Here is a 26013-nt window from a genome sequence, read left to right on the forward strand (position 1 = left end):
ACGTAGGTGTAGCGCGTATACGCATGCCTCAGGGGCAACGATCGTACTCGGATCCCGGGATAAAACGGAACCGGGACCCGGGCCCCGGGTCCCGTGCTCGGTCGGTGCAACGAGGGAAATCCCATGCAACCGCACCGAAAATCTGCGTCTCGAAGATCGGGTTGAAAACGCACAGGGGTCGTTATCCGATAGGGTGGGTGAAAAATAAAGAATGCGTACAAGAGGGGGTCGCGGGGTATAAGGAGTACGAAAGGGAGAAGTTCGGCGAAAGACAAAGAGGTTTAGTCAGAGGGGAGGTGTCGATACCGGGCGTGACCATCGGTTTACCACCTACCGCAACCCGATACGCGGTGCGAGTCGACGGCGTTGGCGTTCTAGGCCTCCGCCCACTGGATGCTATTCCGCCTGCTTGCCTGCTCGTCCTGTCAGCCAGCAAACGCTCGAACCCTCTTCCGAAGCGTGCGCGAGTAGAGGGGACTGCGCAGTGCGAGCGAGCTTCGAAGCGCCAGATCGCAAGGGGACGCGAGTGTGCGCGCGTCAGCTCCGTCTTCTCACGCTCCATCGTTTCTTTCGATTGCCGGTTCGTTTTCGTTCCGTTTCGCGCGATCGGTTCCGGTAAACGTGCTTTGGCTCATTGTTTCGCGTAACGCGGTCTTGGAGCGACGGTCTCGCGGGTCGCGATGCCGATCACAGTCCGAGGAAACAGCAGGAGGTCGCGCGCCTAACTCTCGATATCGGTAATCGGTTCGTTCGCGTCTCGCGACACACCCGTTCGTCATCCTGTCCTCTTCCTTCTTTCTTCCTTTCCCCCTCCCCTTCCCGACCGAACCACGAGTCTTCTCTCGCTCACTCTCACCGCTTCTCCCCCGTCCTTCGTTACTCGTTATTCCAAGTGTCAGTCCCTTTCGGTGTCGCGGTGTGCGCGTATTACCATCCTAGCGTACACGCTTCGACCACGTACATACGCGTTCGATCCTAAACTTTCCACCTTTTTTATTCTGTGCTGTTGTGTATCTCCCGCAAACGACGACGACCCGACAACGTACGCGGCAGAGAAAGCTCGCGCGCATGTCAGTCACCGAGTGCGCCGCGTGTGCTTCTTTCACCTTGATGACAGCTCGAGAACGTTGACCAGGAAGAGTCCACGACGGATCGCAGCCTGAGCTCGCACCAGAAACGATCAAACCAGAGACATGGACACGTATTCGGTGGACAGTGTTTGCTCGCGGTGTCGATGAAACGTGCTTCGATCCTCGATCTTTCCACCGGTAACACGGCCAGTTATCGACGGAGTCGATATTGATCTCCTCTTTCGCGACACGTGCGACTCTCGTGGTTACGATATTGGCCGGTGCGTCGTAAAAAAATCTAAGGTCGTCCGTTCGTGGTTCCGTTCGTCCAGTCCTCGTCTCTCCGCGCGCGTTCCTTTACAACGGTGGAATTTCTCTCGAAAGAAACGGACAGAATAAAAAGCAAAACGTCGGAACTGTGCGGTTCCTTCGACTATTCCCGGATAGAGAGAATACGCGTTTCGTCAGCGTGCTCGGCTGTGGGGGTGTATCTCGTGTCGTGGCGACCGCACCCGCGGTAAAGCAGCCAAAATTCGGGTGAAGAACAGAGAACCGTTACCATCCTACGCGATGGAAATGAGCGACGAGTACCAAGACATGGGAAATCCCGGAGGAGGGGTGGCGATGGCCAACATACCCATAGCCCATCATCGACACACGCCCGACAGTCCTATGGTAAGTGCTCCTTTCGTTACTATTCTTCCTCCTCGTTGCTTGCGATTTCTATCATTGTCCGTCGATAGATGATCTATGCATTGCCTCCACGTTCTACTACGTTGTCGCAAAGTGAAACGATCTCGAACTTTTTGGTATATATTATGGATAGGTCTAACGGATATCATTTTCATCACTTCCGTCCATACGATTGTTTCAACGATCATTTTAAAGCGAGATCGTTGCACAACCATGCGACTGTGATTACAAATCGACGTACGACTCGTCGTAGAACAAACTACATCTATGGCCCTTGTAAAAGTTTGACTCGATGTTTTGATTTCTTTTACTAAATAATTCGTGGAAACTTACGGTGCAGCGATACGCATTGCGAGGCAAACTTATTGTTTGCCGGTTCGAGAAACACCAAGGTCTCGTAACGCGTTGCAAAATAACGACGTTTCGTGTTATTAGTCGTTCAACTATCGATAAAATTACCCGATAATAAAGAAAGATCGGTTTTTTACGTGTTTATGTCGAGTATCCCTGGAAATATGAACAGCGAAATGCTACGGCCTGCTACAAGGCCAGAACAGTTTACAAACAATGCCAATCTCGTCGTTTCGTCGGCTACTCGGTTCGTCGATCGTGGTTTTTCCGCGTATCTATGGTTATTCATTTAAAAATCTTTTGCCTTTTAACGATATATTTGGTACCGCGATATAAAGTTTCATCGAATAAAAAGACGCGTCGGTCGTTTTCTCTAGCGGAATTAGGCGCTGTTGTTGTTGGCACGTATGTCCACGGTCGATTTAGTCTTAAACAACATCCTTCGACGACAGTCTTGGCTCGCATTTTGGTTTTCGATTTTGTTCCACCGGCCGATGTTGATTCTCGTGATGTTTCGTGTTATTTTATTCGCACGATCCATTAACATGATAATTCAAGCTTCTTATATGCTTACAATGGCGAACATTGGGATAATATTTAGTCGGAAGTTTGGAGAAGGTGTAAAGCAGGCATGTTAAACACACGGCCTCGAGCATTGGAATTTGTGGCCCACTCGACCTATTTGTTGCGAGCATTATTATTTTTTCAGAGCGCTAATCTTGTAATAACATTATAATTTGTTCACTTTTCTGATTATCCAAAAAAATATATTTTTGCTCGTTTCTTATCCTAAATTGCGGTCACCTATCTTGGATCGTTACCGTTCTAAATCAATACGGGTTTAACGCGTCTGGTATTTATTTGTTTAAAAAATAAAAATAGCAGTATTTTATTGGAAATGGAATTTCAAAGATCGTAACCTACCGTCCAATAGCTTTTCCTCTAATTACAAATGTCCCGTGACGTCATTAATATTCGGAAGGTGACGTCATGCTTGTATTTCCGACAGAGACTCGATATATTTATTAGGTGTACTATTTTCTGCTCGACCACTGACGTCATCCGTGAAATATGTAAAATATCGGTTGTTTGCCGAGTAATTTCAGCAAAGTATCGTGCACGATCGTTAAGGCCCGTTTACTAAAAATTCTCGATCGCGGACAAGATTAATTTTATCGTGTTCGATCCGCAAACGGACGAATAAGAGCCGATAAATTATAAGTCAATACCTGATCCCATATAAATGTTCTGCTGATCGCGATTTACACCGATGGAAACGTCCAGTTATGGTCGTTTCGCGCCGCACAAATCGTAATACAGTCGTTGTCAGTTGCTATCTATCAACCATTTCCTATAATAAAGCAAGCGTGTACGCGTTGAAATTTCCATCGTCTCGGGTGTGGATTATCCTTTTTATACTCTTGCTCGATCTTTCACGCGCAATAGCGATCTTACATTCAAAATTTCGATCAACTCTTTATACAAGACAAAATCACCTTCTTATAACGTTCATAAATCTATGTTGTAGAACTACACCTCCGCTTTTGTTATTGGACTCGTATTACTTTTAAGTTGCACTTAACACGGTTCTCGATACAACAGGGAACGAATTAACCGGGTTATAGGAGGGTTCACTGCGCTTGTGTGTTCAAATAGAACAACTCTAGATAACCGACAAAGTATTACTGCGTTACTTGTTCTAACGAACCTGCGTTGCGTGACGATGATCGTTTCGGACATTATCGCGCGTTAGAAAACTGTAAGAGGTAAAAGTTTGATTTTTCTTTTTTTGTCTGTATAAACAAGGTCTATGAGAATGGAAGGCAAATATCGGGCAAGAAAAGTCTCTGGGTGCAAAGGGTTAATGATAATCCGTAGCAAAGTGTACCTATTTCGGTTTGGTCCGTTCCCCGTTTGCCATTCGGCCAAGATCCAGGACGATCCTCGTGCTTTTCGATCGTTGCTTCGATATGGTACGTTCGATTCTAAAAATACGATCGATAGAAGACCCCCTCCCGCGCACCGTTTTACGTAACGCTCACCGGCGATACGCGTACTAGGATTCGCGGGTCCACGGAGGGAATGGTCGCTCGGAACGATAATAGCCGTGTAAACGAGGACGATAAGAGCGGATTAATGAGGGTTTCGTCCCGGAAGGTCCTTATCGGTAAATGGTCGCGCGGAGATCCGGCGCGAGCGATGCGACGCAACGCGACGCGCCGCGTTGTCGTTGCGCCAGGAGAGAGGTGTAAACACGGTCCAGCACGATGTGATCTCTTGTACATGTGTGCATGTGTGAGCGAGTCCGTGTCCACCAGTACTCTCTGCGTCGAGTATTTGCACGCACTGTCGCGGGAGGGATGCAGCATCGCGAAAAGAGAGACGGAGAGAGGGGTTGTCGACCAACTAAGTAAAAGGGTGTCTTCCTTCTTTTAGGCCTCTTTCGGACGTGAGCGCGCGAGCCAGTCCATTTGTCTTTTTCTCGCATTTTATTCCCTTTAATTACTCGTTCTCATATTCCCCTCGAGGGAAATGTCTCCTACACTGCGCGCGCGGCGATCCAACGAGCGCACGCACTCTGATGCGCTTCCCAACGAGTTTACACAGCCTCGCACAGCGGTCGAAAACAGTTACATTTACCGGTGATTACCGAACGAAACGAAGCGCGAGGAAAGAAGGACTTGCTTCTATTCTTTTGCAAACTCTTTTTATATCTCAGTCGAATGTTAAGTGGTTCGGATCGTCGGAAATTATTCCTCGATAGAGGTTGCTTTTAAAAAAAAAGAGCGTACAAAGAAAGGGGGGAGCGATTGCGCGTGTCGCGAGGAAGGAGAAAGAAAAAAGAGCTCGATAAAGCTCCACGAGCGAGATAGAGATAGCGATAGCGAGCGAGGGCGAGAGGGCGCGAGAAGAAGAGGGGGTCAGCCGGGTTCGACGTCGGGCAAACGATGTGCCGAGCGCGGCGCAAGGGCGGGGATTCCCCTTTCGGCCAATCGGATCGACCAGCGAGTGCGCTCACTTACGCTGCTGGTCTCGCTGTTTCACCTGCAGACGCCATGTCGTGACGTCATGTCTCGTTACAGCGAGACCAGGTAAAACATGTGCGGTACCATCGTCGTAGCAGTGCCGTGAGCGCCACCCTGCAACGAGGGTTCCCTTTCAATCTTTTCTTATCCGACAATTTTATGTCGAATCTTGTACGCGTAACGTTCTATGCATTCAGTTTCAGTCCCATATAACTCCACCAACGAAACAATATTTCTTATCGATGTATTAATTACAATACCTACTCTTTGTTATTGATGCGGCTTACGTAAACGATGTTAGACGCTATAACGAATAGATATTATAAAAACGGTAAAAGTACAGGAGGATTTTTCTTAAACCAAAGTTTGACGTTTAGATACTATTGTACGATAAATTTTTTACAATTACAATAATTATTTACCTTGTTCGTGAAAGTGAAAACACCCTGTGGAGTAACGTCTAGAAAAATGTCCTTGACAAAGTGGCTGAGCACAGACGAACGCTTGTATGTTTTATTTTCGAGGGCTTGGTCGTGCTATTCCCCATTATCCTGAGCGAGGATTGCGGCGGGGCACAGACCTAGGCCCGACTCTCGAATGGTTGCGAACTATTATTCGGCCGTTTTACGATAGCTCTATAAAAATCTCATAATTAGATTTTGAAGGTAATATCCTGCCGGAGCTCTGGACCCTTCTTAGATGCCCGGCCCGTAGGAAGACCGGCCTAAAATTGCAAACACCAATCTGCCTCCCCCCATGGTTGTCTTTTTCTTTTCGTTTCGCGGATGCACCCGTAGCGTTCCAAGTCGAGACGAAAGTTAGCTCTCGACTCGTTTCGAACGGTCGTTCGACGCCAGGGTATGATTTCAATGCGACGTTAACGCAAAAACGGACAAAGTTTCTGTTTCGATAATCGATTTAAACGAGTCATCGTGTCGCACGGTTGCTGGCACGTTGCAGCGCACGCACGCGCGCGCGCGCGAATAACGACGATTAACCGATAAGGTAATAGTCTAATGCGATAGCCTTTGCACGTGCGTTTCGGTCATCCGTTACCTATAAGCGAATAGAAAAGTTCAATGTCGAAACGCGCGATCTCGCGAGATAGAATTGGCGCGTGTAAAAATGGGAACGTCGCGACGTTGGGATGCAAAGCACGAAAGAACCCTGTCGCAACGTTGGAGACGTTACTCTGAAAGCAAAGGTGTAATCGCGACGAGTTAAGGGAACGGAACTCGATTTTCAGAACTGGTAACAGCGAGTGCATCGGGTGTAGGCGATTTTATCGCGATGGCGTCAAAAGGTAGCTCGCATTTCACAGGAGCGCATCGTTGGGATTCGCGTATCGCGCATGTATTCCTCGTTGCAGCTGCAATGCGCGTGATCGCGATCCAACGCGGCGAGCACGAGCAAAAGGCATCGATGGTGGGGAATCAGTGTGCTCGGAGGACGTCGAGGGGGCGGAGGACCGAATGGAATAAAGAAAAAAAGCCGAGGACCAGCTTGAATCGCGATTGGTCCACGCTCGTGCCGCGGTCACGCCTGCTTTTATTTATGCGCCGCGCGCGGCTCCCTTGGACGCGCCGCGTCGCGACGCGACGATATCCTACGGTTCGATTTCGATTTCCCTGCACCGCGTAGAAAACCGTAATGGCAGTCTGCTGATACGCCGCGACATTCGCGGAATAATGCCTGACACGTGCCGTCGTTTATTCGAAATTGCCATGCATTTTCATGTCGGACAAATAATTGTTCTTGCTTTTTTTCCTTCTTTTTTTTTTTACGTATCAGCATCATTTGCGGCATTGTTATCGCTCGAGCTAAACTCACGTATCACTCTTGCCGAATCGCGATGCATTGAAACGTGGAAGAATTGCACGTGTTTTGGCACCGTGTATCCGTGATCGACCAATATCGTCGATCGACGTGATTCTTTACCAACGTAGCTAATATTCGCGTTATCTATTCTCCCGAAACAACGCCAAACATTGTACATCCATTTTTTGCGTCACACCGACGCCGCGACGTTTCCTTCCTTTCAACGCTTCCACATTGTTTGAAAGTATTTATTGCTTTGTGGTTACCGATAGTGGTCGTCGCGTCTAAAAGGGGTTATCGATGCATTTTCTATTCTAATACGATTATAGGCAGATATTTGACGTTGCATAATCGCATTTGGTTTTTGTTTGCACGTGCCCGATTTGACTTATAATTGAATCTAACTACGTTAAAATTATCTCCCATATCGAATGCGATAATTTTCATAGATTTAGTAACGTTACATTCGTTATTATATAACGTATGCGTCTTTATTAAGTATTTCTACATTTCGGAACAGAGAAAAGAATAACGATGCGACGTTAACGATATCGCAGAAATACAATTCCGAAGGTTTGGTTTAGTTTGTGGTCAATAGACGGCGATTCATAAATTAGCGTGTCAAGCGGAGCATCGTCGAGTGCCTTTGGACATTGAATATTCTATTAGCTTCTTTGTCGTAGCTATTCGACGGTCGATTATTTAATCGATTTGAAGGAAGGACGAACACCGATCGTCCCACATTTTCTAGTAGGCTGTTTCCTACGCGAGGTTTGATCCATCTCGAAGCACCTGTAGATCCCAACGACGCGAGTAGAGAGGATACGAGGGTGGCGAAGGAGGAGGAATGGTGAGGGGGGGAGCGTGTAAAAGGTGGAGAACGACGTCGCATTAGATTTTGTAAAGAACGGTCGCAGTCTCTCGGGTTTGTTTGTTGTCTTCTACGAGTCAAGTGGACCTCTTTAAGGTTAGCACCCAATTGGCTATCGCACCCCGTCCTGCCTCGAAAGAAAAGGTACGAGCAACCATTAGGCAAGACTTATAAGGTGGCTACTGGCACCAAGGTGGTCGTAGGGTCCCCTTAGCTGGAAAAGACCCCATGCAGGTAATGGGCCTGGCACGAGCCTACCGATTCCCCTCTGTCGAGACGCGTATACACCGCCCGTAAACGCACCGCTTCTACGGTTAAGCCGATTTCACGCGGACAAGTTTCCATAAAACTGCCGTTTCTCGCAACGACGCGTTCCTTTTGCTCCTATTATGCTCCTTGTCTCCTTTGTTGCGCCAGGGGAAACGAATCGTCCTGACAGCGCGAGACAGACGAGGAGGAATAAACGGAGGAATTCTCTCGATGTCTTTCCTTGTACGAGTCACAGGGCACGCATCGTAAAGTGGTCGAGATCCCTTTCAGCAGTTTTCACGAAACGGAGCCATCGATCGGATTTACTTTGGCTCGGGATTCCCGATACTCGTGCCGCGTCGCGGTGACCGGTAACCTCGAAAAGGGAAATCGTACGTATTTTCGGGTGTGTGTCCCTCTACTCTCGGTTAGGATATTTAATTTGAGCCACCTTGTGTATCGCGCGGTCCTAAGTAAACTCCGACTCGATGGACTCTCGCGGACGTTCTTGCATGCTCGACGACGAAGAAGGCGCGGAGGAAAAAGGCGAAACGGGTTTCATCGTCGAACTCGTGCAAACACCGAGAGCTTGGAGACGCGCCACGATCGACCACGAACCCTCTTGTTGACTCTTCAACTTTACTCGCGCCTTTTGCTCTCTCTTCATCCGACGTGCCTCTGACGTTTCTTCCTCCGCGTCGGTTCGACCGAGAGTCCTCTGCTCCTCTCGGTACACCGGCCTCATCCAGGTCGGCCGGGTCGTCGACTTCTTACCTGGCCGGTTCGTGGAACCGCGCGAGAAACGGAAAGACTCGTTTAATTTAATTTTGTGCGTGTTTGATGAAGTAAAGTCGCCGGACGATTCCATCTCCGACGACTAGAGCACCGTCCTCGACTATTTCCTCGCTGTGTACCGTCGAGTTTCTTGGCTCAACGTTGTTCCAGCAACAGGGATCGCATATTGTATGTTTCGCGTAGCGGTGTGAAACTGCGTACCGTAGAAGGGCCATAGTTTCGAAGCCATTAAAGTACAATGATTTATCGGGGAATAACTTTGGTTAATATGTTTAATAGAGGGGAATAGGTTGGTTCCATAATGTTGATCGTAGGCTCTGTCGTTGAAAGCACGTTCGACGGGCGTCTGTGCGGTGCTCGGCGATACGCAACCGTGTGCGCCAAGCGTAATGGTGGTTTGCGCAACCAGTACACTTTGCGACTTAATGCACGCACACGAGAACTTAACCGTGCACCTAACCTACACACTCGCGGATATCTGGCCAAGTCAAGTGCCAGGTACTAACTCGTTCATTCACGTATCATTATCCGCAACGGTGGCTGGATAACGTTGTTGCAATCGGCGCAATTATATTTTTACGATCCGAGCCAAGGCTTCTATTCCGTGACTATTAATGCTCGGACGGCCGTCTCGGTGCTCCGCGATCGGGGAGATCGCGTTCAGGTTTCTAACCTAAATACTCCGGATCCGAGAAGGCAATTGTTTTTCTCTGTACCGTTTTGATCGGGGCCGATTCTCCTGGGAATGCCGGCGAAAAAGGAGCGGCTGCAAAATAATTTTACTAACGGTAGCCGTGGCTGTCGACGCTGTCGGTTAGAAATTCGTGTCCGTTCTAGGAGCTTTTTGCCGAACGAGCGAGCCGATACGTTGTTGCACCTTCTACCCGGTTCCTCCAGTTTCGGCTATTCATTTTTTAATAACGCACGACCTTACGAGACTCGAGAGACTCTGCGAGTCGATCGGAAGTCAACTTCCGTTGTTCACGATCTTCCCGTAACGTCGTCGTCGTCGTCGTCGTCGTGTTTTCGAGGAATATCCAAAGATAAAAGGATTAAAGCTGGAGGAAAGAGACCTTTTAACATTATCTCGGACGATCGGTATTCCTCGAAGCCATCGACGAGCCGGAGGTCGCGCGCATCCCAGGGTTCGTTTTCTTTTCTCTCGCCCTGTTCCAGACAATAGGAATAATTTCGTAGAAAGTGGCTGTGTCGCCAGTCAGAGGTCGGCTTGATGACTTTATAACTTGTGCAAGGACGGAAAACCAGGTACCGTACCTTTTTTCCGCCGGTGACGTCACGACGTTTTCATTTCGACGGTGCTCGACGCGTAGCCAGGTAGTTCCATAAAGTTTGCCATTTCTTCCCGAGCTTCGGCCGGAATGATGGTCATAACAAGCTTTCTTCTCGCATTCTTGAGTCCTCCGTCGAAGGTCGTCCGTGGGTTTTTGCGTTACCCTCGTTACCCTTCGTAGATTCGAAATTGTCGTTTTTATTGTCTCGCTCGAACCGACAAAATTATTCTTTCTTGGAATCGATGCGCGCGAAAGCTCGCCACCGTTAGACTTGCGAGACGTATCGATGCACGGACGGATGGCGTTCCAGATTTTCTACCGAAGCGAAAGTTATCCAGAGAGTTAACGGTAGTAAAATGTTATACCGCATCCACCTGTATTATTGGCTCTTTTGTAATAATTATACGCGCGTACCGCACAGCTGAAACGACTCTTGGACCACTGGTCGAGAGCGTATAATTATTGATATTTATTATCCCCGATCGATCGTACCGAGCACAGATATAATAATCGCTTTCCGCGGTTACCAACGACTTACTCGCGCCCTATTTTCGTTTTAATAAATCTATGGATCGCGCTGGTGGCTTTGTCGATGTCTCTCGCCTGGAGGATTACGTGCCGCGAGAATATCTCGCGGTCTTTTCATTCGAACGAGGACACGCTGTTTCGCGCCTTCGTCGTTAATTACGCCGTTTCTGTATTGACGGTGTACGTGCTCACTCGGTTGCCTCGTCTAATGGTCGAAAGAAGTCGGGTGTCCGATCGGCGTAACGATTTTCCAGGGAACACGAGATAATTTACGATTTGATTGCCCGGCAATGGTACGAGAACGGTTCGTTTCGAAAAAGCTCTCTCGAAAGCGTAGGGAATATTCCAAGCGACCGACGAACCCGCAGAAAGATCCAAGGGCCCGAGGAATTACCATCCAACGACTATAAGTCAAGGGATGTTCCGTTACGAGGTAAAATTTCGGATGGAAAGGGAAGAGTTGGAAGTATTTTGCCTTCGCAGACCAACTACGCGGACCGAACAGTTTTCCTAGATGGACGGCGACGATATCGATAGTCATTGTGTATCGAGAGCCCTCGTATCTCTTTGGGATTATCGATCGAGCGACCCTCGCGGTTGGGGGTCCCGAGACGGTCGTGGGCCCCGTTATTTGCATCCCGTAGAATCTTGAGCCTCTCCGTCGTCGCTTCCTTCCTGACGGTAATCCTCCCTTGTTTACGCACCGAGCGTTGTTTTCATTAACGAACGACGCTGAGAAAATATCAACAAATTCCGGGTAACGGGATCAACCGTAAAAAGCGTCGACAAATTAGTATCTTGAATATCGGAAGCAGATATCTCCTGTAACAAGGTTTCGTCGGCCCTGTTTGTCCAAGAAAATCGGTAGAGCACGATTAAATTTTCGTGTAGGATATTTGAGTAAGATACTCGAAGAAAAGATATGAGAATCACTGGAGGTTGGAAAAAAATCTAGGAAAAGGGACTTTGGAGGGTGAGCCGCACGTGCCGACCGTATGTTCTCGAAGCTCTCGTTTTCGAAGCTATCGGAAAAGAGCTTTTCAATTTCCGTTCTTGTAAATCTTGGTTGTCGTTATCGCGACGACTGCCACGGTGCTTGTTGGAAATCGTGCAGTATTTTCGGAAGATCTTTGAGCGTTTTCGAAATCGTACGATCGGTTATTTTTTTGTTTTTGTTGTCGAAGGAACGAAGAACGACGATATTCCAACAATCGTGCAACGGTACACGCGCGGCCGCATTGTGTCGGTCGACAGTCGTCGTTTGTTCGTCTCTGCGGCAGCGATTGCATTCTACCAACAGAAGGCATCATTGTCGCCCGCGGAATACAATTAGCAGTAAATTAACATACGCCATCGGGGCCGATAATAAAATCCTGCATATTATAACGATTGCATCGGATCTCACAATGCCGTTGTCGACCACAAATTATTAATTTAATGGCCAACAGCCGCACGGGCCGACTACTCGAGAAGTGGAGTGAGGGAATTACGACTCCGGGAAGCGACGCGTCCGAATGGAAATCCTGCGTCGTGCGTTCTCTATGGAAAAAATAGCCACGGTTCGCGTGACATCGACTTTGTACCTATGCGCTGCGCTGCAATCTTCGCCGACGGTTTCTAATCGCGCGCGGCTTTCCGACGATTCGCGTTACGCGCTTCCAGGACAATCAGCCGACGTTTCTCGTTAAAGACACCTGTTGTCGAGTAGCTCGTAAGACATTCCTGCCTGGAAACTTGGAACTCCATCGAACGAGAGACGCTCGCCGACTCGGTGTGCGATTGCACGTTTCTCGTTTGCCGTTGCAAACCGTCTTCCATTGTTTTCCGAACAAGTATTTCAAGTATTTTAATAAAAAGTAATCTATAGACGGAGAGAAAAGAAAGGGATGTTCCAGGGCGGTCGATGTTCCAGAACGAATGAGAAGAGAGGGAGATATTTCGGAGGTTATAGTTGGGGCCCGTGTCGCGCCATCAAACTTCGGAACGGGGGTTCGCCTCTTGACGTCTGGCGCGAGTTGCATTCGCTCGTAAAGGCGTCTCGTAACTCGAGGCGTTATAGACATCGTCGGGGGTATATAAACGTCTCATCCTATGTACTTACCGCGCATCCTCTCTCTCCCTCTCGTTTCTCGTCTTTGAGCCCTGGTGCACCAGGTTGCTTATGTACCGTGTCTCGGGTATATACCACCGACACACACGCAGACGCGAATGCTATCTGCAGAATGCACATAACGGACTCTCATAACTCGGAAGACACTTCTTTGTAGTGGCGTGCCACTCGCGTATACCGTATCGGCATTATCAGTGGATACTCTGGACGCGTCGTCCGTTTCTTACGCGGTCGAACGTCGCGTTACGGAATGCAGCCAGTAACGTACTCGTAACTCGAAAAACGTTGTTACGGCTGCTGGCTGCCAGCTATCGTTGCCTCGGAAACTACTCGCGCGGTGGTAATGGCACGCCGCGTAATTGGCCAGGGATTTAGTTGCAAGAGAGTTAGACGCTCGACGTTGTTGAGACGTCTTCCCGACCACGCGAACTTAGTACCGTCTGAATTACGAATATTATCGGTCGGAAGATTCCATGGATCGCGCTCCGACGTTTTTACCACCGATGGTTTATCGTTGTTGCGGCTATCCAAGTTACATCTGTGGCGAGACGATCCCTCAGGATCGGGTTTACGAGAAACGCCCAATGATAGCCCCAGTCGGCGTCCTTTGTCGTCGATGCAAATACAATTTATCCGCTTTTCGCGAAATCTCTCGCATCAGGAATGTCGTAGACGATCGTCGTAGCAATTTTATCCGTGCCCGATCGAATATCGAAACAGTGCCGTCTGGAAACTATGCCGTGGTAAAGCATACTTGTAAAATATGCCCTTGTAAGATTTCCTGATCTGTGTGTCGAGTAACTCGATAACGTTAAACGACTATAGGTAAAAAACTATTCCGTTGGTAAAGGGTCGAAGCGATGAAAACATGCTCGTTGAAACAAAAACGGAGAAGCGAGGCTCGATCTCGGTGTAAATAATGTAAATCTTGGCGACTGACGCACGGGACGTGGCTGTTCTCGGAAGAGAAGTGCAATCTCGGTAATATCTCGTAACATATTTTAGCCCCAGGGACGCGATGCATGGTGTATCCTGGTCCCGCTACTAACGTTTACGGGCGCCGATACCGGAGTTCCGTGACTCACGAAGTGGGGGCTTCGCTGAAAGCAGAGCTACGCGAGATATCCAAGATGGAACTCGAACGAAGCGGAATGAAAGGAGAAAAGATTGGTAGGGAATAACGTTGGGGAGAGAGGGGAAGGATCGTTTTGAATATATCGCTGGGGGCTGCCAAATCGCACCGCCCCGAGAGACCAGACCGAACGAACGCGTTCTACGGCCGCAGGATTCAGGATTCGAGGCGCGGATTGGAGGAATCCACCGCCAGTCTGATTCTCTATGGTCGATCCTCGGCTTCGCGGTCCTCTTTCCTCTTCCTGGCGTCTTTCGCAGAAGCTGGACATCGCGGCAACAGAAACAAAAGTTCGACCCGTAAAGGATCGGCGTAATCGTTATAATTAAAGATCGTAAAGCGTCGAAGAGGGCCGCTCGCGCCTCGATGAGACAAGAAGGAAAGATCGAGCAACGGTTGCGCCGGATGAAGAAAGACCAGAGACGCTGCAACGCGGATACTCGACGGAACGAAACTTTGTTCAACGTCGATAACTATAATTTCGACAATGTAAATCCCGTCGATCGGCGAGATCTTGCGGCAGAAGAAACATAGTTAGCCCGCGTTCGCTGACCAAAGAAAACCAGCTTTTCGTCGAGGTTCCATACTCCGAGGCACCTGCACGGAGTATACAAGACTATAACCGCAAGCGTTTAATGCATGCTCGCAGACAACGCGAGACCAGACGAATTTTATAGGCTGTTCGGGGTTTCGGCTTAATAGCCGAATTCCATGCGCGCACACAACGACTAGCAAACCATCCTCGGCCCTACAGCGGAAATTATAAGCGCTCGACTGGGGCACCGTCCTACGCAACGAACCCCTCCGTCGTCCATCTAGTATAGTCTTCGGTGGTTTCGATCGACGTTTCTTCCCTGACGCTCAACGTTCGATGCATTTTTAAACAGTTAAATATAAAACTAGGATCGGATAGGTCGTTGATTTCTTCCGTTATCTGGTCCTAGATAAAAGTAACACACTCCCCTGGAAAACGCGTGGTTGGGCAGCTGCTTCTGCCCAACGACTCGGAGAAGAGAAACCAGACGAGTAAGAGAGCAGCAGCAGTTGGTCTTCCACTCGAACGTGGAAGTTTTTCGGCCGTCTCGGAGAGACTCGACGGGTTTAAAGCCGCAATTTGTCCGGTCGAAAGCCAACAATTAATGTAATTACGCGTTCAATGAGAATTACCATGCGTCTAGCAGAGGTACCGCACCTGCTGCATTCTCTGTTTGCTTCTTCCTCGCGATCGTGTTTTTTTGCGATCTCGGTTAGACCGTAAAACGGGAGACGATGGGATCCGGTGGAAACGCGAGGGCCGTTCGTCTTGGAAATTTGTAGCGTCATTTTCTGGCTTACAACTAGTAGCTAGCACCGCGGGCGTCGCGCGAGTATCGTTTAATTGTAAATATTCACGGTGACGGACGGAGAGTTTCCGGCCTATCGCGTTCAGTCGTGCGCATCGCGTTGCAATCGTTACGGGTTGAGCTCGTATAAAGCTGCATATCAGCTTAAGGGGGGTAAGGCTAACTCGATTAGTCGCATTATTGGTATCGGATAATATGCAGCGCAGGGGTTCCTCCGGTACCGGGGCATATTAGTAACAGAATCCGTACAAGGTTGCCTCGTTTGATATTACCTACCTCACCGCGAGTGGCGGAGGCGGCGGGTGTGTTGCGTTTTCTTCGCAAGTAAATGTACGGATCGACCGCCAGCTATCCAACCGTTGTGTGCACGCGTACGTGTACCCGTATACCTCGTAAATCGAAGCGTAAATTACGCTCCGGAGAAACTTATTGCCGACGTCGAGACGTCTCGGAAAAATACCATCTTTGCAAACCGTTCCGTTTTATCCGACAAATTTTTATGCGCTCCACCTACTACCGGAGAAGTCTCTCCTCTGTATGTTTTATTTCTCCGCAACGGAGCTCTTAAAATATTCCGAGCGAGAGAATTAAACGTTACAAAGGCTGTCGCGAGCGGGATCTATCTATCGAGGAGGGAGACGGAGAGACTCTTCTTAAAAATAGAATTTTTCCTCGAGATCATCGAAGAAGACGAAACACACACCACGTGCGGGTGCACCGGGAGACAGGATCAACTTCGGAATGGTTTATTTCCGGCGGATGTGGGGAGCGAAGGGAAGGGACGATCCCCACGCGTTCTTCTCGAGTTCGAACCTTCGGAGTCATCGATGGTCTCCAAGTGGCCGTTGATGATTCCTCGCGTTGCGTCCGCGTGTGCATCTTCGACCGGCCAAAGTGCAACGAGGCTGCATCGCGGTGCAACGCCTGTGCAACGCCTGTGCAAGCAAGAGGGTTGCACGCGCAAACTGACTCGCTCGTTCACGCACGCACGCACGAGCTGCGTGTTCGTGAGGTCGCGTGCTGACACCACAACCTCCCCAACGCGCAGACCTTAAGTCTGTGGCGCGAAGCCCCGTGTTTACGGTATCCCGTTTCTTTCTCGTTTATACACCTCCTTGGCGCCCTGTACGCGAATTCTGCGTCACCGATCCTCCCGACTCTTGGTTTTTTCGCAACCGATTCTACGCCCGGTACTTGTAAAACTACGTTCGCGAGTACAACTCGACTGTCCGCATGGGGTTAATATCCGCATTGGCAAAGTTTGGTTCGCACGGTAGCGAATACGACTGTTAAACCGTGGAGTAAAATACGGGGGTCCAATTTGTTTTCCCCGGGCATTTCCGTTCATCTCCAATTCGTCACGATCAATATTATCCTCGGATTGTGTTTTCTAGCTGTGAACTTGAGGTCTGCCGGCGATAGTTAATTGCTCGTTTTACGCGCTTGTAGCGGCTCGGTAGCGGTACTCGAGTCGGTGTACCCATGGATTTTACGGCGAAGCAGCGTACAATCGAAAGGAGCGTGGAAACGGAGCGGTCTACTTGCGGCTGGCGGTTGTTTAGCTACGAATCTGCCTCGCTGACTCGACGACCAGTTTTCAAAGGGGACCGCGGCTACGAAAGCACTTGGCACGAGTCGCCGAGAATCGAAATCGGATCGAACGGGAAACTCCTCGCTCGCAAACCGCCCCGTAACATCCTTCGTATTGAGTCGTCGCGAAGATCTGGACAGTAAACTGTTTAATTTAATGGCGCGATCTACCAGATTTACGACGGTCTTTGGTCCGGGCGAAGAATTCTTGGCGACGATACGCAATTAACGCTCGCTCGCAAACAGAGAGCGTTTTATCTTCATTAAAACCGCGGGCTATTTGGTGGACGCTAGCTGTGTACACACGTCCGAATGCCACCGTAATCGACGTCCAGTCGTGAAAACGCGTTTCTTCGAATTTCATTAGCGAGCGCCGGCCGATCGGACTCGTAATTGAAATCCATCGTGTCGCGCACGTAATTCTCTAACGGTCCCATTTATTTGTCGAATTGCGTGCCGCCGACTGTTTGCGCGGATCGGTTCGTGACTGCACCGCTTTGAGATTACGTGGCGTCGATCCACGTTTCGACGTTCGCCCCGAATCGAGCAATATTTTATCTTTGTTCGAATCTGCTTCGCCAAGGTAGATTTTAACGAAAATATTCGTTCAAGAGTCGTTTGTTTCGTGGCTCGCAAATTAAACGCGAACGAGGAGCCGTTTAATGTTTGGAAAAACGTCACTCGTATCTCCGGTAGAGTTAGTCCCCTCTCAATTACTTCTCCCCGAATACTTTCGTCGTTAAAATAGCAGCGGCCGGTTTGTCCCGGCGTTCTATCCACGTAAATACGGTTACGCGCTCGGTGTTTGACATGGCAACGTCAACAGCACCCTGGAAGCTTTTACAGGCCAATATGTCACCTCTCTCTCGCTTTCTCACATATCTCCGCGTGGCTTCGAACGAAACATAGTTTACGGTCTCGCAACGACCGCTCTGGCGTACTTTATTATAAACACGCCTTTACGCGGTCTTCGCGAAGCCGCTGCTAAGCTCGACGGACCGGGAGGACCACCTCGGTAGCAGCCCCATAACACTGATTCAACGCGTTGCAACCCCGCGATTTATGCACGGTGTCCTGTTTCCTTGGACACGTTCGAACTAATTCTTTTTCAACGCGGGACCAACGAAATCAGTTTTTCCAAGCCACTCGGATTTTATAGGTATGGACGAACCAGATGGAGAAAAATAAAACTCACTCGTATCTTTGGCGTAACGCAAACAGCAAGTTTTAGTGGCGATTGTGCTATTGGATCGTTACAGTTCGCTTATAATTGTCCGTGGCGTTGAAATTGGTGTCGCTGAATGTAGGTACAAAAACCCAGTCGATCTCTCTAACGCATTGCATCGTTTGTTTCAAAGTTTCGCCATCGATGGTGTGTCGAAACCAATGCATCGCGAGCGTTAAAAGTTTGAAAACGTTTGCGAAAGCCGAACCGCCTTCGTCCTTGGACGATATACGTCTGCTTTTGTACAACATTTATAAACCATTTATGATTCGTTTCAAATTACTGCAAGGGCTTAAAGAATTGCGAGTCGAGCGATCGCCTGGATATGCGAATTTCAGTATCGTCGAGTATTTTCGATAAAGAATTTTTTTCTCAAAAGTCCATAGGATTTCGGGGGTATGTCTATTCACCGAAACTAATTGTAATTGATCCCCGCGACTGAAAATAATTTTTCCAGAACGATTTGAAAAAATTTCTTTTCGCCGAAAATTTAGGCACCTATCAGTATAGGTCAGTATGGCAGTCGGATTCGGCCACTTTCAGTCCATAAGGTATAAGGTCTACTCGTATACCTCGCGTGTGATACAATGTTCCTCTCGTTACTTTGAGGCATATTTGATATTCGATCCGCGATGAACCGCTCTCACGAGACGAGAGCAAGGTTAAAGAGCCGTATAAAGTTATTCCACGAATTTTATCGGGACATTGCGTGACTGCAGATGTTCCTGAAACGTTGGTAGCGAATAATCTGTATAATAACCCACACAAGGATCGTGTTTGATCTCGTGTTTAGGTTACAGCGTCCCCGATAATTGGATTAATTAGCGTTTTTTGTCGAAGGGGGATACCTGTAATCTAGTAAGATTCTTCTCGGTAGCGGGTCAAATTTCTCGCGCAACAAGTAGTTTCAGCCCGCAGCTTGCTTATTTCCCTTCGAGAAACGATCGATCCCTCGATCCAAGAGTCACGAGTCCAGGGAACAATTTGCTAAATTAGAATTTACGAAGAAGATTCGAATTTGCGAAGTTGAGGCTTATCTATAGAATTTTTGATGAAATGAATGATCGTAAGCTTGCCTATTATAGCTAGATAAATCGAACTGAATTCGATAGAGCTGGATCGTTTGAATGGGTTTGGCAAGAGTGTTTTGGTCAGCGTTTGGAGGACTGGGCGTTTTTCGCCCCCCCCCCCCCCCCCCCCCCGGGCGAACTGCGGATCAGCGCGATCTCCTTCCAGCCCCGTTCGCGTCCGCATATACACGAACGACGATTGTATTATCCCGGTAGTTAATGCTATTTCGCGAGGCGAGTTTGACGAGTTTACGACGCGATTCTACGAGGGTACAAAACGGATGGACGGACGCGACCGACCGACCGGCCCGCGTCGCCCTCTCGCCTCACCGCCGCCGTTGATTTATGCCCGACGTTACCTTTGCCAACGGATTTACATCCCGATATTTATTATTCGCAATATTATCGCGCGCAGCTTTATTGCGTTAGTCGAAAAGCCTCGAACGCGGCGAGTTTGCTGTCCAGGTTGTGCAGCGGCCCTCCGCGCTCTTTCTTTTACTTTTTTTTCTCTCCATTTCGTTCGACTGTCTCGTTCGTGGTGCCTGAGGCCGTCACGCCCGATGCGATCTCTCGAAACGGCCGTCTTTTATCGAACCATGTCTTAAACGGCGCATTTGTCTCTCGAAAATCGCGATGAGAGCCGCGACGCGCGAACTACAATATAACCCTCGCTGGTAATCGTCGTACCTAATTGCTCGAGCGCGTTTCATTTTTCACTCTATCGACGCCCAACATCCGCTCGCGACGAGATCCAGCAAACGTTATCGAATTTTTTCGGGTTTCCAGGTGTATCGGATCGTTTCAGTTTTAGTCGTTTCGTGTGGCATCTAGGACCGTTGGTCCTAGGTTCAGCTCGAGGCGATTCTACCGAAAATTCCACGGCATCGAGGAGACCCTCCTACGAACGGAAGGAGGCTAGTCCCGCGCGAAATGGTCGTTTTGTCGGGGCGCTCGTGTATCATTAAATTAACGTTAAATAAACGGTTACGCGGAGGCGTAATTTCAGCCCTCGCTGGATTTCCGTGTGTATCCGAGCGGGTAATCACGGAGCGATTATTCATTCAAGGAGCCAAAAGAGCCACTGTCGGCTCCCGTTCTTTCGGCCCTGACACGCGATCGGCTATCGTCATCGTCGTCGCATCGTCCCTTCGTCTCTTTCTCGGTCCTCTCCCCTTGTTTCTTCGCGGTAACCTTGGATCACGCTAACCATTTCGCACCCTGCCCTCCTCGATTTTCGATTCGCCGCGAGTACGTATTTAGTCGTTCGATATTCTAGCTCCCAAACACTTTTGTAAGCGATCGACAGGCTTCTACAACCACGAATATGTTTCGATTCGTCGAAACGAAACCTATACGATCGCGACATCTGAACGTGTCGAAATTAATTAACGTCTCGTTCCCAAAAGCTTCTTGTCCAGAAAGTTTTCAAACTATACGTTAACGATAAAGTCAGAGAGAGAGAGAGAGAGAAATCAAGGTGAAATTATTAGAAATGTTGCAACGATGGCCCCGTTGCGCGGCGGAAGCGTTAAACTCGTTAAATTGTATTTATTGCTGTCCGAGGGCTTGTGCAACTTCCGCGATCGACCGCGAGAGATACTGCGATGTTCTGTCGCGTCGTAAATTGCGCGCGGTCGAGTATTCTGCCTCAAAGTGTCCATCTTATTCAGACACGTATTCCAAGAAATCGAAGGCGAGGAATTTCAAGCCGTCCATCTGCCATCGAGGCGATCGGCGATCAAAAGAAACGGAAACCCACTCGTTGTTTTGGAATCGTATTGAGAGTCGTCCGCCATTCGAGATTCCAACCCTTCCATCGACCATACATATGTAATCGCTTCGAGAATTTTACGCTCTTTTTGCTTTTTCCTCGCGAAGATACAACGATCGAATAACAGCCGGGAAAAGCGCATAACGATTTCAGAACGTTCGAAACACGTGCAGCGGGCACGCGCTTCTCTTCTAAATCTCTCGGCGGTCCAAGGTCAAGGTTATTTCTTTCCACGAGCATCTGGTATCTTCCCGTGCTCTGGTTCTGCTCGAAAAATTCGTCCAAACGATCGTTGCGATAAAGTTGTCGACAAATAAACTTTGGACGCATCCACGGTATCGTTGGACCGATATTTCGATTTTCAGTTTAACAAAAGGTTTAACGCCCTCTATGGACTTGAAAAAAGTTTTTCCTAACATGTCGTTTACGGTGTCGTAAAGTTCGAACCTTCCTCTTTAATTTGGCAAAAAAGTCAAGCCGCTATGGTTTTTTTTACGCCAAATTACAGCACTTTAAAGTAACCCCTGCATTCTTTACCGTCATTAGGGGTGCAGAAAAAATGGCGAAGGTTCGTGCATCTCTTTTCTCTGTCTCTATTCTCTAAACTCTTAAAAATTGACGCAATATATTGTTCATCTGTTCCCGTTTGCGTCTTTCGAGCTTGTCTTTCGGTTCGACCGAGTCACTAATACGCATCTATCGTGGAAAGAGAAATAGCGCAGGGGTGGTGATCTCTGCCGGCTGCTTCTAGAATGTTTTCCGGCGAGTCAAGTGGAAAATGTTGCTTGTCGACGGTGTTCCTCTTATCTGAGAGTGTGCCGCTGATAACTAGGAAAAATTACATCGGGAACACTTAAGGCCGAACAACCGGTCCTTCCTCGCAACGCTTTCGGTTTCTATCCTCGAGAGAGAAATCAATCTGATTTCTACTCGATGCTTTTTTTCACCCGTCGAATTAGCATCTCGTTCCAATTTGTACGTTTCGGAATCCGAGAAATTAGGAGCAGAAACTCCGGAGAGACGGTCGAGCTTCAACGAACCAGAGTAGCCTCGATTTCTTCGTTCCCTTCGAGAAGAAAGGAAGAGCGATGAATATAGGCCTCGTGGGTGTTCGTTAAAAATTCCTCTGATATCCGATGTCGTTGGCATGATTTCAGAACGCGCGTTGTCTTGGTCGTCGTCTCGGGGTCGGCGCGGCAATCGATCTTACTTTTCGTCCGACAGAGTTTTTATTTTATTTTCGTGCCGATGATAAATGCGCAGATTACGCGTCCAGTTTGGCCACCGCGGCGTATCAATGTTAAACGTATCTTTATTTCGTATTTAATTTTCTTAAGTGGTGCAGAGGAAGCATTACGCGCTGATTTCGGGTGGAAAGCAACAACAGTATCGTAGAGGCTGTTACGTGGTGGTGCATCGTATGAAAGGGAGATAGGGCAAATATTTGTCGATCGAGGAAACAAAAGGTTCCGAGGAACGTGAGTACGCGCGATTCGTCGGAGCCTCGAAAAACAATGGGCAAATCCGAGGGCGGTTCGCGGTACCGAGCTCGTCGAATTCCTCGAACGGCTTTCCACCGATTCGTTCCATTCTTACGAGTGCCGACTAAGAAGAGACCACAAGCATCTCGGTTATTCTAGGTTATGGTCTAAGACAGACGCTTTCGCGGAAGGAAAATCGGGGATTAGGACCGAGGAGGTAGGGCGAGGGATGCGAAGAGCGAGCGAGAGAGTCGATCATGTGGTCGACAGATGGTGGCCTCCCGGTTCGTTGACAATAGATTTTCGGGATTTCCCGTTTATTCGAACCGTAGGACAGTCTCTACAAGACGTTCGCCCAAAGCGCTAACGAATCGAACCTTAATTCTCTACTTTGCCGTACTTTCGTCGTAAATCCGTGTGTTTTTTCCTCTTAAACCCTAGACTGTTTTATATCGAAGCTCTACGCACATATCCCGAGCGTTCGCAGTTGTTTTTTGCAAGCGGAAACACCTGAAATTATATGAGTTTTAATCCAGAGTACTCCCTTAGAGCGTGCGGGACCATTTATTCCGGCACCTTTCGCGACCGGGAGAAAATTGTTTGACGCTACGTGAACGCATTCCGAGATAAAACAGAATTCACGATGTCTCTATAGGGCGTGTACAGCTTTTCCCGTCGCCATCTTAATCGACGATTCGTGATATATGCGAACGACCTGGACAAGATAAGACAAGGGTGCAGGATGGTCCGACGATTTCGCTCTAATGGACATTCCATGCATACTTCGGGAAATCTTATATTTTCCATTCTCCCGACCTTCTTTCCGGCCTTTCCGGAGACGTTCATCGCTAAAACAAACAACACTCCAATCGCGATTCCTCGATAAACCGATGGAAACATCGATGGAAAGCTTCGGTGTTATAAGGAACCGGGAATCCACTGGACGTGAGTCATCGTTTGAGCATACTTCGGACCGTTGTTGGGTCAAGCGTAATTAGTCTTTCAGGTAGTCAGGGGTCTCGAGGATTCTCGAAAATTTTCAAGGTCTACGCAGGCAACTTTGTTCAAGCTCGATCGATCGTTGGAAACGAAAGTCGCGTTGCAGTGCAGTTTACTCCATTATGTGGAATCGATTACGGCGTACTTTTTTGCTAACTAAATTACGATAATACTAATCTCAATTCTCAATTTTCATCTTACTTGGAATCTACCTGACTCAATTTGTACCGCGACTGGTCGAAGCCGCGGTTAATATTCCACGTCGCGAGTCATTCAGCCGGATGGGTTGATGGACCATAAAATTGCACCGTGGTCTGCCGCTTTCCTGTGAGCCGCGCCACCCTTTTGTAGGTGCACGTGGTCGCTGAAATCGACAAGACTCGATGGATCGTTCCTTCGGAATCATTTTTGGAGTTTCTATTCAGCTGCTGGGATACTGGCTAGAGAATCGCTCTATACAAGATCGAGTCCAGCTCGATGTCGAGCCGCAGAGGGTTAAAGGGCGGGGTTCCGGATTTCTCCTCTGTTACATCGACCGAGGCTTGCGTGGGAAGCTAGCACGCGCGATCTTTCGAGTCGCCGGTCGAGAAATCGGATCGAGAGATGGCGATACAGAAATACCGAATAGTTGTCTAAAAGTGTGTGACGGACGGACAGCTGGCCGTCATTAAAACCCCATTAGCAAGGAGCTCCCCGCTGGACCGCGTAACGCAGCCCCCAAGTTCTAACAATATCTCCTCACGACGCTCCGCCACCACCCACGCTATTAATATTGCTCTATACCCACCCTCCCCCTCGGCGTCCAACGCGTCACACCCGCCCCCTAGAAACTCGCGTTCTCGTCGCGCTCTTCCATCCGCGGAATTCGCATGAACGTGCCTTTTGGATTTAGATGACAATTATTGCCTCGCTCCGGCGTCTTTTGCTCGCACGACGTACGGTTCAATCTTCGGAACGTCTGCCATCGTAAACTCGTCGAGCGTCGAATATTGACGTACAAACGCCAATAAAGTTGTACTAGCGGATGTCTCGAAATTGGAATGAATAGACTGGATCGAACGGTGTGGGTTTAAGCGGATAAAGTTGCAAAGTTTTGATGAGAGTTTGATGCGCGTAACAGTTGCGATGGTACGATCGCGATCTCGCGAACGTTGGACGATTCGATTCGTTGGTCGTTTCTTGCACCTCCGCGTAAATCACTCGCGCGTTTACACGCGATTGCGGTACAGAAATAAATCTTACGCGTACCGTTGGTCAGTCCCGTAGAAATTTCGTACGAAATAAAGACGCGTCTCGCGCACTCGTCGACCCTGATCGATCAATCTGCTTCTTTCGGCACCTCCGCCGACGGTGAAAATAAAAGGCGAACGTCCGCCGGGTTGACTGAGTCGCTATCCGTCAAAGCGTGTGTTCTCGAGGAAGGCGGGAATGTGGGTCAAGTTCGAAATAACTATACATATATGTATACGACACCGGGCGAGCGTTACCTCGCCTCGTCGCGTTGGTGTATCGAGGCTCTTTGGGCTCTATACTTTAATTAAATATCGTTTGATCCACCCCCTGATCGCTCCATGCCAAGGGGTAGAGACCCAAAATCGCTATAACTCTCAATAGTCTCCGAGTCACTCTCGATTCGTTTGGCCGCGAATAGAAGCGACCGGTCGGCGTTGAGAGAAGTCGCCCACGATCGGGAATTGTTTTACAATGTTGTCGATACTCTGTGTGGGGTAAAATAGTCCGGACTGAACGAGAGTCGAGTTTCGGTCGCGCAATTTGTCGGTCGGCGTTCGGCGTTCGGCGTTCGGCGTTTCGCGCGGGGTCCCGGCGTAATAAAACGGTAAAAGGGTCGAAAGGCAGGGCGAGAGCGAGACGCGGTGGTCGTGGCGCTCCCGAACAACAATAAGAGAGACGGAAGGAGTCGAGGCCGCCCTTTCTCGCGTATGCTCGCTCCAAGACCGAAATAAACGTTGCTCTCGGGTCTCCTGCTCGCTCTTACGACGAGCTTGGCGGCCGAGATCAGCGGGCAGGAGGAGGGCTGAACAAGAGGGAAAAGGAGAAAGAGATATCGGGCTCTTGCCTTCGGTCTTTGTAGCGGCAGATCAAACTCGGCGGGTCATTAATTAAATCTGGCGGAGCAGCCATCGTCCGTCCGTCTTTCCACCGCGTCTCCGATTTACTTTACACGAAATGCGCCACGGTTATAAATATGGCTCGCGCGATGGGGACCCTTTTCCCCGAACTTGATCTTGCGGACCGCCCTCGGAGCCTGGGATACCGTATAAGCTCTCCCCCTGACGTGCCGCCGATCGGGAGACAGCTTTTCTCGCGACTCCGAATGCTCTGGATACGACGCGACGCCTCTGCTCGAACAAATCGGCTAACATTCTGCCGGATTGGTTATTCGCAGCCCCAACTTTCGATCGAACGCCGTTCAAACCTCGAAACTCCCAATTAATCGCGGGCTGGAGGTCCTCGTTAGAAATAGAGATAGCTCCAAATGGCGAAAGGAACCTCCAACGCGTATAACCCTCGCGTATACGATATAATTTAACAACGTGTAGAAAACGTAAACAAGACAAAACTCGAAAAGCAACGATAC

General features: G+C 48.9%; 1 protein-coding gene across 3 annotated transcripts in view; it reads left to right on the forward strand.

Annotated features, from left to right (window-relative positions):
- Positions 1-476: 476 nt before the first annotated feature.
- Positions 477-26013, forward strand: part of Retn (retained) — an 88393-nt gene continuing 62856 nt past the window's right edge. For 2 of the 3 annotated variants that reach the window (XM_076764020.1, XM_076764022.1), the window contains exon 1: positions 477-1745. In XM_076764020.1, the coding sequence (XP_076620135.1) occupies positions 1641-1745 (105 nt within the window). In that variant the 5' untranslated portion in view covers positions 477-1640. The remainder of the gene's footprint in view (positions 1746-26013) is intronic. The other variant, XM_076764021.1, reaches the window with a different exon arrangement.

This window comes from Colletes latitarsis, chromosome 4 (assembly GCF_051014445.1).
Source record: "Colletes latitarsis isolate SP2378_abdomen chromosome 4, iyColLati1, whole genome shotgun sequence".
Classification (NCBI taxonomy): Eukaryota; Metazoa; Arthropoda; class Insecta; order Hymenoptera; family Colletidae; genus Colletes; species Colletes latitarsis.